This window comes from Danio rerio, chromosome 20 (assembly GCF_049306965.1).
Source record: "Danio rerio strain Tuebingen ecotype United States chromosome 20, GRCz12tu, whole genome shotgun sequence".
In the NCBI taxonomy this organism is placed as follows: domain Eukaryota; kingdom Metazoa; phylum Chordata; class Actinopteri; order Cypriniformes; family Danionidae; genus Danio; species Danio rerio.
The window spans coordinates 51,497,501-51,512,484 of NC_133195.1; the positions used below are offsets into that span (position 1 = coordinate 51,497,501).

A 14,984-nucleotide genomic window follows, 5' to 3' on the forward strand; every position below is an offset into this window, starting at 1 on the left:
ATTTGAAAGAAAGAGAAAATGTTGACTTTAGCGATGACGAGGCTTCATTTAAACGACACAAGATTCCATCTGACAGAGGGAAAAACGCCTCGCAGCAGTTGTTTTCCATTTTATTAGATCACATTTTTGTAAATGATCAGTCCAGGAGGTGGTGCTGATCGACAACAGGATTAGTTCAAAGATGATAAAAGCAGGTAAAATAGATTAAAACCATTGTTTTAAAGCTGTCCAAATGTGACTGTTTATACGCATCAGCTGCTGACCGGAGATTCTTAGTATTCTCCTTGCGCCTGCACGCAAAGCATAATGGGTAATTTTTCATTCTAAGAAAAGGGTCTATATTATATTAGTGTGATATTATATTAGACCAGTGCATTTAGTCTTTACATATAACCTAATAAACCTGATACTGACTCTATGGGCGTTGCTAGGCCCATTTCATGGTGGCAGAAGCTCACACTAAAACTTTGCTTTCAAAATATTCTAAAGAAAAATGATGTTAAATAATATTACAAAATAATAATAAATGGATTGTTTAAATTTGTTAAACTGAAATTGATCAACTGCAATTATTAACAAAGAAATGTATTGTGACTAACAATAAAGTTATTAAAAATGACTGAATATTTTATAGAATTGTATTCAGTAGGATTTCCCACATTATGAATATTTATTATATAATTAATTGTATTTAGTACAATATATTTAATATAATTGAATATTTTATATAAATGTGTTCAGTAGGATTTCATACATTAAATGTTAACATTTTAGATTAACGGGATAAAATTTTTATGCTTAATTAAAAAAAAAACTAAAAATCATAATACTCTATTATAATTATTTTTTATTATGAATAGCTTTATATATTGTAAATATGGCATATACTGCTAAAAAAGCTGCAAGATGTCTAATTGTACAGCAGCACCATGATTTCAGATTGCATGAGATGCACACAGATCATGTTTTCAGTATGACTATTGGTCAACAGAGCTGTCAATCATCTCATAGCACAACCCCTCTGGTCATTTCCACAGCCCGAGAAAAAACACGAGTCAGATAAGGACGAAAAGAAAGAAAGAGACAGCGAAAGAGAAGAGAAGAGAGAAACCCAAAGTGAATGAAATAAGAAACCAAAAACACACCTGAGCTTGGAGTTGCATAAATGAATCAACAATATCAGGATGATCCCTGGGCCCTAAAATATAATAAAGATGAAACTTAAGAAATAATAATAAGAAGAATAATAATAAGAATATATACAAACAGCAACGGAACAGATCGAACAGTCATGTGGAAAGGAAAGTCAACTGGACGTAAATAATCGCACGCGTGAGAGAAGTAGGGCAGAGAAAGAGGAGGGAACATGAACGACTTTTGAAGGCAGTTGCGAAAAAAACGAAACAGAAACAAATAAATAAAAAGACAGATTAATGAGTCCGTTCTGAAGGGGAGAAACCAAGACAAAACGTAACGAGGGAAAGCAAAGAAACCTGAAACAAAATCTAAACAAAAAAATACAAATGAAAGAAACAGTGGGTTTGGAGTGGGAACCCAGGAGGCACCTGTTACTGTGATGACACTTGCATTCGTTTGTTTGTCAGTTCTCATTGTCAGTAAATTTCAATTCATACACCCCGACTGAGTGCTTGGTTCCCACCGCCACCCCCGGAAGAGCAAGGTAGCAGTCAGTCCCAAACTCCCCTCCCTTTGTCGTTCCCAAACTCCAAACAAGACTCCGCCCCTTCCCTCCATGCCCCGCCCCCAGTCACATAAATACAAACAACAAACACATAGGCCATAGGAGGTCCTCTCTGCCAAGTCACCTGGTTGGAATAAAAGGGTTATTGCTCACATGTTATGCTGATTCTGGAAACAATGTGGTTAAAACAGGACAGCTGGATGACCAACAGGAAGTGATGGAAGCGTGCATTCACACCGCCGCCAGTGAGAGCGTCAAAGTAGCACAAAGTTTTTCATTTTCAATAGGAGACTATGGTGTCTGGACCCTGAGTGCTTACCTGTCAACATTGGGATGTGAAAATAAGGGATATCTCTATCAACAGTGGGAGTTTTGGCTGCATGGTGTTATCACTGTCCTTGCGTGATGCGTCAGCCCCATGTCTCGGGAACTGATGTGAGTTCCTGTGTTCATTCAGACATTTAGGTGTGTGTGCGCCTATTGGGTTGAGTTCAGTGGCATACACAGCTGATGGATGATGTAAGGAGAAATAGATATTGTCCTTTCTGCACCAAGTTTGTGTGGATGAAGGCCGTCTGATGTAAACAATTGTCTTTGGTTCCAGAAGAGATTTAAATTGTCAATAAAATTTAGTCCTTTCCTGTTAAATGTTAGGCTAAGAAGCCGTGAAAACATATTTGTCCCTCTTGCAGGGAGTGGTCCACTGATGAGCGGCTGAATTTTCAATCTTTCAACTCTTTCCAAGACCTCACAGAAATCTCTCTTGAGCAGTTCTGACTGCTCCCTCCGAATATCATCCTTCCCCACATGAATGATAATCCGTTTAACAGTCTTGTGCTTCTTCAGAATTTCCTCAAGTTCTTTGTTTAAATCAGAAACTGTTGCATGAGGAAAGCAGTGTGTCAGTGTAGCTTTGCTCCCAAAATTCCTGATTATTGAATCTCCTACAACTGGTGTTCTTATATTAGGTGTGATCGGGGCAGAACGCCGCTGTCTAGTCGGCCTTGAGCCTCCGGCTGTTTCTCAACATGCGCTCTTTAGCGGTCTTGCGTCCTCGTGCTCTCATGTAACATCATCATCAGCTGCCAAAGTTCAGTTCCAATACTCAAGACGCAAGAACAGAGGATGCGTGAAACTTCCCGGGTGTATTCTTGATATTGAGGACGCACCGATGCAGACTTGAGCACCGAACTCGCTCTAGAAGTCCCAGAAGTCATTGCGACTGGAGGTGGGAAGCACAGCATTTTATTTAGATTTATTATTAAAGTTCAGAGATTGAACTTATTTACCTCAGGAGTTTCCCTAAATGAAAAGGTGAATATAAGCAGTGCATCTTAATAAAAGAATAAACACATTAAAGATGTTTGTTTGCTGAAATTCGTATTAAAATCTGTTTTATTTATATTGTGCAACGCATCTTTATATTGTTTTTATGCATAGTATTCATTTTGAAAAGGGGGAAAACAATAAATCGTTATATTAAGGCTGTAATGTTTCAATTTTCCAACCAAAACCCCTGAAGGTCATGTGACCATGAGGAAGAACGCAGCATCTCATTCCTCAGAGGATGCGGTCTCTGTTGTCGTGGGCTTCCAAGTAGTGATGGGTTGTTCATGAATGATTCGTTCATTTTAAACGAATCTTCAATATGACTCGGGAACTACGAGTCCTCTCAGGGAGTGATTCGTTCATCCGCGGGTGCGCACATTTGTTCAGGTATCGTTAATTTCAAGTCTTCATCACATTGGCAGAAGCCAATTATATGCATTTAGAGCCGGAAAAAGAATTGATCCGCTCACCTCTCGAGTCCTCTATCGGGTCTGAGTCACTCGTTCATCACGAGCCAATCATACGCGTTTAGAGACGGAAAATGAATTGAACCGTTCATCTCGAGTCCTCGGGTTTGAGTCATTCTCTCACATGATGAATGAACGATCATGGCTCCTATCAGCTTAGACTGTGCATTGATTATCAGGCATATTAACGTGAATGAACCCCTGACATTTAAAGACATGAAGAGGTGAGCTGAGCAAAGAGACAACAATACCTTCATAGACAAAAGAGCAGGTAAACATTGAATTATTATTTTCTCCTTCTTATATTCTGTTTATGACTTATTTGTCGTGCTATCAACCTTTTGGGCTTGTTGTAGATGTGTTTGGAAGCAATTCGTAACATTTTAATAATATTTTGGCAAATTGAACCAAATGAACGAAATGACTCGTAAAAAGATCTTGATGAACGAGACTCAAAGATCCGAGTCAGTAAAATTATCCGAACTTCCCATCACTACTTCCGAGTTCGTTCTTCTGAGGACACTTGGCAAGACCGGTCTCCACAAGAACGCAAGTCCGTTCTCTGCGTTCTTGGAATTGAGAAACAGCCTCCGTTTCATGAAGAATTAGCTGCTGAGTCATGTGATCTCTGTCTGACAGCATTTGGGGATTCTTCACCCATAATACTCAAAACTTCATATCTGTTCTGAAGCTGTAATCGAGTCCGAGCTGTATTTGGGGACGAGAATGCTAATGCAGAAGCGTATGATCTGACCCCGCGAGTATCCTTTGGCCTCGCATCTTGTTTATGACTTTGGTTACGCTTATTTTCAACAGCCTTATTCTGTTTTTCTGTGCTCAAAACAGTGGCAGGAGTAGATTTATGGGACTCACCGGCTGTATGCTGTCATGGTCCACAATGAAGCGGTCCTGTGTGATCTGGCAGTTCTGGTCGGATCACAAGTAACTTTGTTTCATGAACTGCAATCTTTTGTAGAAGTTTGTTGCAGTTTGTGCAGCAGTAAGAATCTAAATTAATCCCATCCAGAGGCATTTTCACAGCCGTGTTTTCCCGTCTCAGGAATGTAAGGTAGCGGGAGGATTGTTTGGTTGATAATTCGATAGAGTTTGTGGATTCGATGTTGATTTTCAAGCAGTGTCGTTTGAGCACTGTGCTGATAGGCTCAAGTTAAAATGAGGGTTTAAATATAAAAGCAAGAGTGCAAAAAGTGGAGCAGCAGGCTAAGACGTCGGAACAGTAGCAAAGCAGGAAACAGACTTTCTTGCACACAAATTAATGTTAGCATGAAGACCAATCAAACGTTACCTACAGTTGAAGTCAAAATTATTCACCCTGCAGTCAAATGTTTTAAAGTATTTTCCAAATGATGTTTAACAGAGCAAGGAGATTTTCCACAGTATTTCCAATAATATTTTTTCTTCTGGAGAAAGGCTTATTTGTTTTATTTAGGCTAAAATAAAAGCAGTTAAAACTTTTTTTAAAACCATTTTAATGTCAATATTATTAGCCCCCTTGAGCTATATATATTTCTTGATAATCTACAGAACAAACTATTGTTATACATTAACTTGCTTAATTACCCTAACCTGCCTAGTTAACCTAATTAACCTAGTTAAGCCTTTAAATGTCACTTTAAGCTGTATAGAAGTGTCTTGAAAAATATCTAGTCAAATATTATTTCCTGTCATCATGACAAAGATAAAATAAATCAGGTATTAGAAATGAGTTATTAAAACTATTATGTTTATAAATGTGTTGAAAAAATCTGCTCTCCGATAAACAGAAATTGGGGGAAATAAATATACAAGGGGGCTAATAATTCAGGAGGGCTCATAATTCTGACTTCAACTGTAAATGTTACCTACATCACCTGTTAAAGTATTCGATAAACAGCATGCTGAAATTACATTGCACACTTAACTGGTTTATTTCATTAGAAAACTTGTAAATACATTGGATCGTTAGAATGCTAACGGCAAGGCAGCTTGAGAAATGTACGCTCTCGTCGACAGCAGTGTGAACGCACGGTAAGAGGACACATGCAAACAACAAACCAATGTAAGTGAGGCAGGGGGTCATGCTGAATCTTTTTAGGATGTTTTCACACTGCTTGTCATTGGCTTGTCAAATTTGATCAAAGTACATAAAAAAAAAAAAAAAATCATACTAAAAAATAGCCATTTTACAAACAGATGGCGTGTTTTTGTGGAGTTTGCATGTTCTGCCCATTGTGGTGTTTTGATTATCTGTTTGAACACAGGGTTTGACAGTTAAGATCATTTCAATTCTCTGTAGGTCTGTATAATTGAACAGAATAAAGTGGACTTTGGGCGACGCCGTGGCGCAGTGGGTAGTGCTGTCGCCTCACAGCAAGAAGGTCTTTGGTTCGAGCCTTGGCTAGGTCAGTTGGCATTTCTGTGTGAAATTTGCATGTTTTCCCCGTGTTGCCGTGGGTTTTCTCCGTGTGCTCCGGTTTCCCCCACAAGTCCAAAGACATGCGGTACAGGTGAATTGGGTAATCTAAAATTGTCCGTAGTGTATGAGTGTGAATGAGAGTGTGTGTGTTTCCCAGTGATGGGTTTCAGCTAAAAGGGCATCCGCTGCTTAAAACATGTGCTGGATAAGTTGGCGGTTCATTCCACTGTGGCGACCTCTGATAAATAAAGGGAATAAACCGAAAAGAAAATGAATGAATGCTGACTTTGACTTTAGTAATGGTGTACCCAACACTAGAATATCCAATGCATGCCCGGCGCATCTGATCCCCATTCCCTGGTTTGTTTAACAAGTTTGGAAGAGGTGTGCCAGAGCGCGGTATGCTTATGGTTTGAGTGCAAAGCGCAACTGAGCCCCAAACAAAAGACTAAATCCGAAGTTGGTTAAAGTCGCAGTCAAAAATTTTGACGCGGCGCATCAAAACAAAACAAAAAAACAAGCTTGAGGTGTTTTTAAAAAAAATTATGCTTTTATGATTGACATTTTTACGTCAATGTGCACGATTACATAGGTGCCCTATGTTTAGTCACGAGTTGTTAAATGCTGACAAAAAGCATGAGAGAAAAGTGTCCGGGTGTTCACTGGCCTTAATAGATAAACAAGCAGGGTAGTTTTCACTTTATTTCTGCTCAGATTTATGCAGAATGAATTTGAAAAGTACAGTAACTAAAACGTAACAAAAAAAAAAAAAAATATATATATATATATATATATATATATATATATATATATATATATATATATATATATATATATTTCGGCTGCTAAAAATAGCACGTTAACACACGTGATTAATGTGAAATATTTATTTAAATATTATTTATATAAGTTTTTTTAAAAACATTTTAAGGACAATATTATTAGCTATTAGCCCCTTTATGCAATTTTTTTTCGATAGTCTACAGAACAAACCACTGTTATACAATACAGTAACTTTCCTAATTACCCTAACCTGCCTAGTTAACCTAATTAACCTAGTTAAGCCTTTAAATGTCACTTTAAGCTGTATAGAAGTGTCTTGAAAAATATCTAGTCAAATATTATTTACTGTCATCATGGCAAAGATAAAATAAATCATTTATTAGAAATGAGTTATTAAAACTATTATTTTTAGAAATGTGTAGAAAAAAAAATCTCTCTGTTAAACAGAAATTGGGGAAAACATTTAATTGGGTGAATAATTCTAATAATTCTGAATTCAACTGTATATATATATATATATATATATATATATATATATATATATATATAATTTTTTTAACTTTTATATAAGGTTTTCATTGCAAATGCAATTGGTAAAAAAGTACGTATCTCATGACACATCTACTAAATAGACAAAGTATTATTTTAAAAACCGTAATGTTCGTAAATCATCTAAACATTTGCACATTATTGAATAAAACTACTAAAATGAATATAAAAATGTAATTACTATATGTTTACACACATTTACGCAAGTAAATACTCAATGACAAGTTAAAAAAATCTGGTTCTACAAATGAGATGTCATTGAATTAAATGCACATATTTGATTCAACGAGACATACATCTGTATTACACCAACTACTGAAAAAAGCAGACCCCCAATAGGCGACTTATATTTTGCCGGCTGCATAAAGGCATAAACTAAACTGAACTGTGTTATTAAGAAATAAACTGCATTCAGAAACAATGCATTTGTAGATAAATGATAATGCATTCTACTGCATCAGCGAAGGACCGCCTACTCACCTGTCAATCAATCAGATCACCTGAAAATGACTTAGCAAAACAGGACCGCGTGCATTTGAAAACTCTAGTGTGAAAACTCCCTTGATCTGTGTGTGTGTGTGTGTGTATGTGTGAAAATCACAGGGTGAAAAACTCGAGTAGAATTACAGTATTAAAAGCCACCACACCATTTTAGACGACAAACCCATGCTCGTTTCTGAACTCTGTTTCGGTGTTTAAACAACAGACTCATGCAGACAACTGGAAACTGTGACAGTAAAAACACTGAAAGCACATGATTTCCTCTGCCCTCTGCATCCGGCTGCTCCCAGCATGCCTACCTTGCTGAAAGATGGTCAGAGTGACTGAAGTGACCAGCTCAAACAGTGCTTTGATTGGAGGAAAGTGATTCGTTTCGCTGGCAAATATGTGAACCATCTGTGGAAGAATAAAATGAATGAAATGAAAGGAAGAAGGGTCATCCTTTAGTTTAAAGGGGACACTTATTATGCAAAACTCACTTCTATAAGGGGTTTAAACACAGATTATGTATGTGTGTATCAGTGTCTGTGTGTGTGTGACTTGTACCTGGCGGGTTAAGTCCAGCGCAGACGCCTGTGGTATAGTGCTGTACATCTGACCCAGCATCTCGCTCAGCTGAGACACCATCGGCGCAAAATCATGCAGGAGAGTTTTCACAGACTTCTCGAAGATGGCACACACCGCCTAAGACGAAGAAAAAAAACAACCAGAACTTATGTTTATCAATAATAACTTGGCTGCCGGAAATCTGATTAATATGCTAAGATAATTAGGAAGGATGTAAGGGAAAAATCAACAGAAACAATTCAAATATTTGCATAATTCAACATTTCAAAGCACAATACATACAATTTTCCAGTCATTTCTGGAATGCAGTTACAAAATTGATTACAGGGGTGTTACTCAAATTACTCAATATTTAAAGGGCACATAGTTTACCCCTTTTTTATGATTTAACCTTAGTATCATGGTTGTTCTGAGTGTGCCAGTTTAGGTTCAGTTCAACACACAGTTCAGATGTTTATATTATAATGTGTTCAAAAGTGTCATGTTGGGGGCGTGTACACAGCTCGGGGCGTGTTGCTTCACATGTAAATTAGTTTCAGCTTCCCGCCCCACGTAACAAGGGGGCGGAGCCAAGAGCTCGTCAGCTCTGTGTTTGACAACTGACTGGCAGACTGTGAGATGGAGCAGGAGTGAGAGGATCAGCATTCAGCCGTACATGTACGACTCGGACACAGACCAAGCAGAGTACACAATCATTTACATTTACATTTAGTCATTTAGCAGACGCTTTTATCCAAAGCGACTTACAAATGAGGACAAGGAAGCAATTTTCACAACTAAGAGCAACAATGAATAAGTGCTATAGGCAAGTTTCAGGTCTGTAAAGTCTAAGAAGGGAAGTATTAGTAGTATTAGTATTTTTTTTTTTGTACAGTTAGTGTGATATTCAGAGAGGCAATTGCAGATTAGGAAGTGTAGTGGAGACTAAATAGTTGAGTTTTTAGTCGTTTCTTGAAAGTAGCGAGTGACTCTGCTGTTCTGATGCAGTTAGGGAGTTCATTCCACCAACTGGGCAGATTGAGCGTGAGCGTTCGCGAAAGTGATTTCTTCCCCCTTTGGGATGGAACCACGAGGCGACGTTCATTCACAGAACGCAAGTTTCTGGAGGGCACATAGATCTGCAGAAGTGAGAGCAGATAAGAAGGAGCAAGGCCAGAAGTCACTTTGTAGGCAAACATCAGAGCTTTGAATTTGATGCGAGCAGCAACTGGCAGCCAGTGCAAACGGACTAGCAGCGGAGTGACATTGGCTCGTTTAGGTTCATTGAAGACCACTCGTGCTGCTGCATTCTGGAGCAGTTGAAGAGGCTTGATAGAGTTAGCTGGAAGCCCAGCTAGTAGAGAGTTAAAGTAATCCAGTTTGGAGAGAACAAGAGCTTGAACAAGGAGTTGAGCTGCATGTTCAGATAAGAAGGGTCGGATCTTTCTGATGTTATAGAGTGCGAATCTGCACGATCGAGCAGTTCTAGAGATGTGGTCAGAGAAGTTTAGTTGGTCATCAATCGTTACTCCAAGGCTTTTCACCATTTTGGATGCAGTAATGGTTGCCCCATCCATCTGGATTGAAAAGTTATGGTGTAGAGTCGAGTTGGCAGAAACTACAAGCATTTCCGTTTTTGTCTTTCACATTTTTGTCATCATTTGTGTCTTTGTACAGTTTTACAGACAACTGTGTGCTAGTTTAAAGTGCCGAGCTTGATTGAGGCACCGGACGTGCTGCGACACGGCACACCAGACACTCTCTGTGGCGCAGTAGAAACATGAAGTGTCCCGAATCATCACGCCACGCATTTTAAAACTTTAAACATAGATTTCCATTAGGGCAAACAAAACGGTGCTACAAGTCCGCGGCGCCCAGCCGCCAACTTAAAGCGCTATTGTGTGTACCCTGATAGAAACCTGTTTAGAATTCTAAAATGCATGGCGCTGCATCGGCGTCGCGCCACGCAGAGCGGCGCTTATAGTGTGCGACCTGCAGGCAACTTTTTTTTTTTCCAATGGAGAGCCGCGCACATTCTGCGCATGCACTTTTCCAGCTGCACCTAGTTAAGATAAAAGGGAGCTTCTGTGACCTCGAGAAATGCAAACGGCTGAAGTTTAAGGTAGTTGCAATGAAAACTACACATGTTTGCAAACCTACCTAAAGATACAAAACAATAATTTCGATTACAGCGATCATGAGGTGAATGTTGATCTTGTGTTGAGCCCAATGAGCCTGGCATCTAAAAATAGAGCAAGGATGTTCCTTTAGTGATATCGCTTTGACTCACACGCTGAAAATGGCGGACGTGAATCAACAATGAGGATATGGTGACGTCAATCAATGGGCCTGTCAATCAGTATTGGTTGGCGGGGGGACCGCACTCCTACGTCAAGTTGCGGTCGCTCTGAAAACCGCTCCAATTGGTCCACCGTTTTTATATTGTTAAATTGAAAAAAAAAAAAAAAAGGACTGGGTGTGTTTAAATCACCCAATATGACGGTCTTTACACTATACTTATACACATGTCTGTCCAAACAGCTTGAAAAGTAGCTAAAAGTGAATCAGGTTTCTAATTCCGGGTAATTCTTATCTCTAGTTTTAAAAGAAATTGTTCTCATTTTTAAAATATTTTTGTTGTATGTAATTTTACTAATATTTTTATGTGTAATAATGTGTTTTTGATTTAGGGTTGCCTTTTTAAAAATCTGGCAGGGGCAACAGACGAAAAATATCCCTAACTCTGGCTTATTTATGGTTTTTACTGTTGATTAATGACACTGTCCCTGTCAAATAAAATAAAATAACTTATTTCTTTTGTTTTGCCATGGTGCTTAAAATTGTACTAGTTATCTTGCACGATACTAGTATTTAGCTTTGCATATCAGTCAAATCACCGCTTCTGAATCACGGTAGTGTGTGCGGGTATTATTGCATTAAATTGTCACAAAAGTTCGCAAAACATTTTTAATTTCCCGGCGCGCAAACGTTCTCCTTTTAACTTGAAGCACTTTTCAACAAAACAAGCCAATTTTCCAGGTGTTTCAGGCCTTGAATTTCTAAAAGCCAAATTCAAGCACTTTAAGCACCTTGTGTGAACCCTGCTAACTGGAAGTGCGACCCATAATTGCAAATCAGCAGCAGTAGCATTAATAAAAAAAACTGACAAAGAGTAAGAAATGAATCTTTACCTCCACAACCTGTGAGTCGTTCAGCCATTTACTGAGGACAGTCTGTATGAGAGCGAAGACCTGCTGGAGCACCACCACCACCTAAAGTGCGCGCACACGCACGCACACACACACACAAACAAACAAACAAACAAACACTGAAGTCCTGCATTAAAAAAAAAAAAAGCCCCGTATAGACCATTCAATGTCACCATGTCATTGGCCCTTGAACATTTCTTGCTTGTTATCAAATTATTTCCTAACGGTAACAAGAGGCAATTCAATCACAACCTATTGTTAAAACAGCTATCATAACATTATTTATCAATATGTTGCTCTTTTTGGATTCTCAGAAGCTATGGAAATTAAAAATAGAAAACAGGAAAGACATTAGGACCATTGTTATTGTTTACATTCCTCAAACTGGTCAATACCCCTGAATAGTGCATTATTTGAGAGAGCTGCCATTTCTATTGGTGTCCGAAACCATAGTAGACATACTGAAGTGGTAATAATGAGCGTACAACCTACGTGCATTCAACAACTAGAAAACACCCATAATGCACATTGAGAATTGGCGAGCCGAATGAATTTCTGCATTTGACCACAAGATGGCGTCCACATACCAGAATGCTATAGGTGTATCACTGCGTCCACCATACACATATACCAGGGTTTTTCAAAGTCTAAGACAGTGGGCCTCCTTTTTGACACAACTTATCCATTGGCGGCCCCCTCCTCCCAAATACGCACGCACGCACGCACGCGCACACGCACACGCACACGCACACGCACACACACACACACACACACACACACACACACACACACACACACACACACTCACAAAATTCTAGAGGTTTTCCTGCTACCTCATCATGCTTGGTTTCAAGGTGTCGCCGGAGTTTAGCGGGTCTCATGCTGTCATTAGCCAAAATATCTTGACAAACCACACATAAAGGTCGTGGTTCATTAGCTGGTCCACGTAAATCCTAAACTCAAATGCTGATCATCATATCGTCGTCTTTTGGGTTTAAGCCCTGAACTTGAAGGCTTTGAATCGGGGGGTCTCAGAAACCGATCCATTGTATTAGCAGGCATATACCTGTATTGGCGGGCTTGCCAAACAGAAGCCAATTCACAGCTATGGCCTTCTGGGTAAAAAAGGTTTTCTTATTTTTGACGTATTATTTTTTTTAGCTTTGTTTAATTAAAACGTTTAAAAATAATAAAAAATACATATAATAATTAAACTTAATAATTATATTTTTATCATATAATATTTTTTCCCGCGCCTCCCCTGACATGCTCTGGCGCCCCCCAAGGGAGGCGCGCCTCACACTTTGAAAACCCCTGACATATACAATATGTACTTATGCACTTACACATTCAGCAGTTTCTCTGATGACGTTTGACGGTTGACAAACTAGCAAAGTAAATGACCAAACAACCAAATAGCACCTGTATGAGAAGTATAACCGCATTAACCATCGGGAGGCGCTATAGTCACGCGTCTAGGAGAATTTTGCTATCACAATCCAAAATGAATAAAGTAATTCAACTTCAGAGCCGATAGCTCTGCCTCGGGTATTTAAAGTACACTTTAGATGATGCACTTTTTCAACCGGTAAAATTAAGTGTGTAATGTTGGAGACTTCACGCACTTAACAGCCGCTGCTTTGCTCATGTAGTGGAACGAGCGGAGCTCGGAGAGTTGGCTGATGTTGGATTATGGCTGGTTTATACTTCTGCATCAAGCGTATGGTCCAGCACAGCCTTCGCGCGGTCGCATAGCCCTCGCCGTGGCTGATGCGCACCTCTTGAAAAACGAAACTACACGTCACAACGACATGTAGCACACAAGCTCTGCAATTGGCCAGCTTGGCAGCTATGACAAGTGTGGGTGGTACTGAGAGCCTGATGGAGCGATGGAGTGTTCACAAGTGTGGAGTCCCGTAAAGGAGCTCCAGATGGAAACTATTGTGTTGTGTTTACCATATGATTGCAGTTGTTGCATATCCACCGATTCTCATCTCTGAATGAGCGAGTTTTAGCTACTTTTACATTAAAACCAGTTAAACTCTGCAGACCCGGCACTGGGTCCGTGACGTCATCGGCTTTCGCTTTAAGATTTAAAGGGCTAGCATTGTACCAGACCCCCGTATGTGGTTTCGTTTGAAAGTGTAGAATCTATATTTTATGCACATATGCATCACTTAGGCTTTATTCTACTGTGCAAAAGTTATTTACACTTAAATACACAGCATTTTGGATACCCGAGCTGGGTATTGAACATTGGTTCATTTTCATATGGTTCATACATGACACATGTACAAGTTACAGCTCAATTGAAAGCTCTTGCCGGTGCTCATACGGTTCTAGCATTCTTTTTACTGAATTATATTCACATATCAAACAGTTGCCGAATGAATCGCCGTGTTTCCATGGCGCAGAAGTGAAAACAATACATTTATGATCAATAAGCAGCACCAGATAGCACAGACAGCTGTCATCTCTTACCTTATGCTGTGCCCTTCAGGGCCACTCTCCTCTGTTTTTGAGGTGATGTGCATAAGTAATCCTTTTATATGTCTGAAGTGGTCCAAACACAGTGAATTGTGTTTGATCAAACAAAAGAATAGTGAAATATGTAAACAATGATCGATCCCTGTGGCTTGTACAGCACCTCTCATCAGTTGGAATACAATCACTTTTACATAGATTATGGTGGAGGCATTTTTCTTTTTTCCTATGATTACAGACATGTGCAGGAACCATCAAAATTAATTACAGCACGCTAGACCACACAGAGCCTAAAAGGTACACTTTCAAATTTTAGTTTGTAAAAAAAAAAAAAAAAAATATATATATATATATATATATATATATATATATATATATATATATATATATATATATGTATATATATATATATATATATATATATATATATGTATATATATATATATATATATATATATGTATATATATATATATATATATATATATATATATATATATATATATATATATATATATATATATGTATGTGTGTGTGTGTGTGTGTATATATATGTGTATATATATATATATATATATATATATATATATATATATATATATATATATATATATATATATATATGTATATGTATATATATATATATATATATGTGTGTGTGTGTGTGTGTGTATATATATATATATATATATATATATAAATATATATATACACACACACACACACAAAAAGCGCCTCTTTTATTAGGAGTTAATTATAACACAGACAACATATACAGTTATAGTGTTTTATGAAAATTCAGAGGGTTTTCTTTTAAATTATACCAAATTTTTGCATATGGAATTGGGAAGCTTTTAAATTTGGGTAGGCAAAATCCAGGCGGCAATCCCAAAATAGCAGCAGAGTTAAACTGGTTAATATAAAGCATCTTTATTTGAATGTACTTTTTGTTGGTCAGTTATCTACAAAATTAAAAAAAGAATGAATTTTACGTGAAGTG

General features: G+C 38.2%; 1 protein-coding gene across 2 annotated transcripts in view; it reads right to left on the reverse strand.

The window, feature by feature from the left end:
- Nucleotides 1-14,984, reverse strand: part of ipo13b (importin 13b) — a 114,041-nt gene that overhangs the window by 14,088 nt on the left and 84,969 nt on the right. Inside the window, exons 13-16 of one of the 2 annotated variants that reach the window (XM_002665780.8) lie at nt 11,485-11,565; nt 8,294-8,431; nt 8,047-8,143; nt 1,146-1,198 (exon numbers count right to left, since the gene is read on the reverse strand). In XM_002665780.8, the coding sequence (XP_002665826.2) occupies nt 1,146-1,198; nt 8,047-8,143; nt 8,294-8,431; nt 11,485-11,565 (369 nt within the window). The remainder of the gene's footprint in view (nt 1-1,145; nt 1,199-8,046; nt 8,144-8,293; nt 8,432-11,484; nt 11,566-14,984) is intronic. The other variant, XR_012396123.1, reaches the window with a different exon arrangement.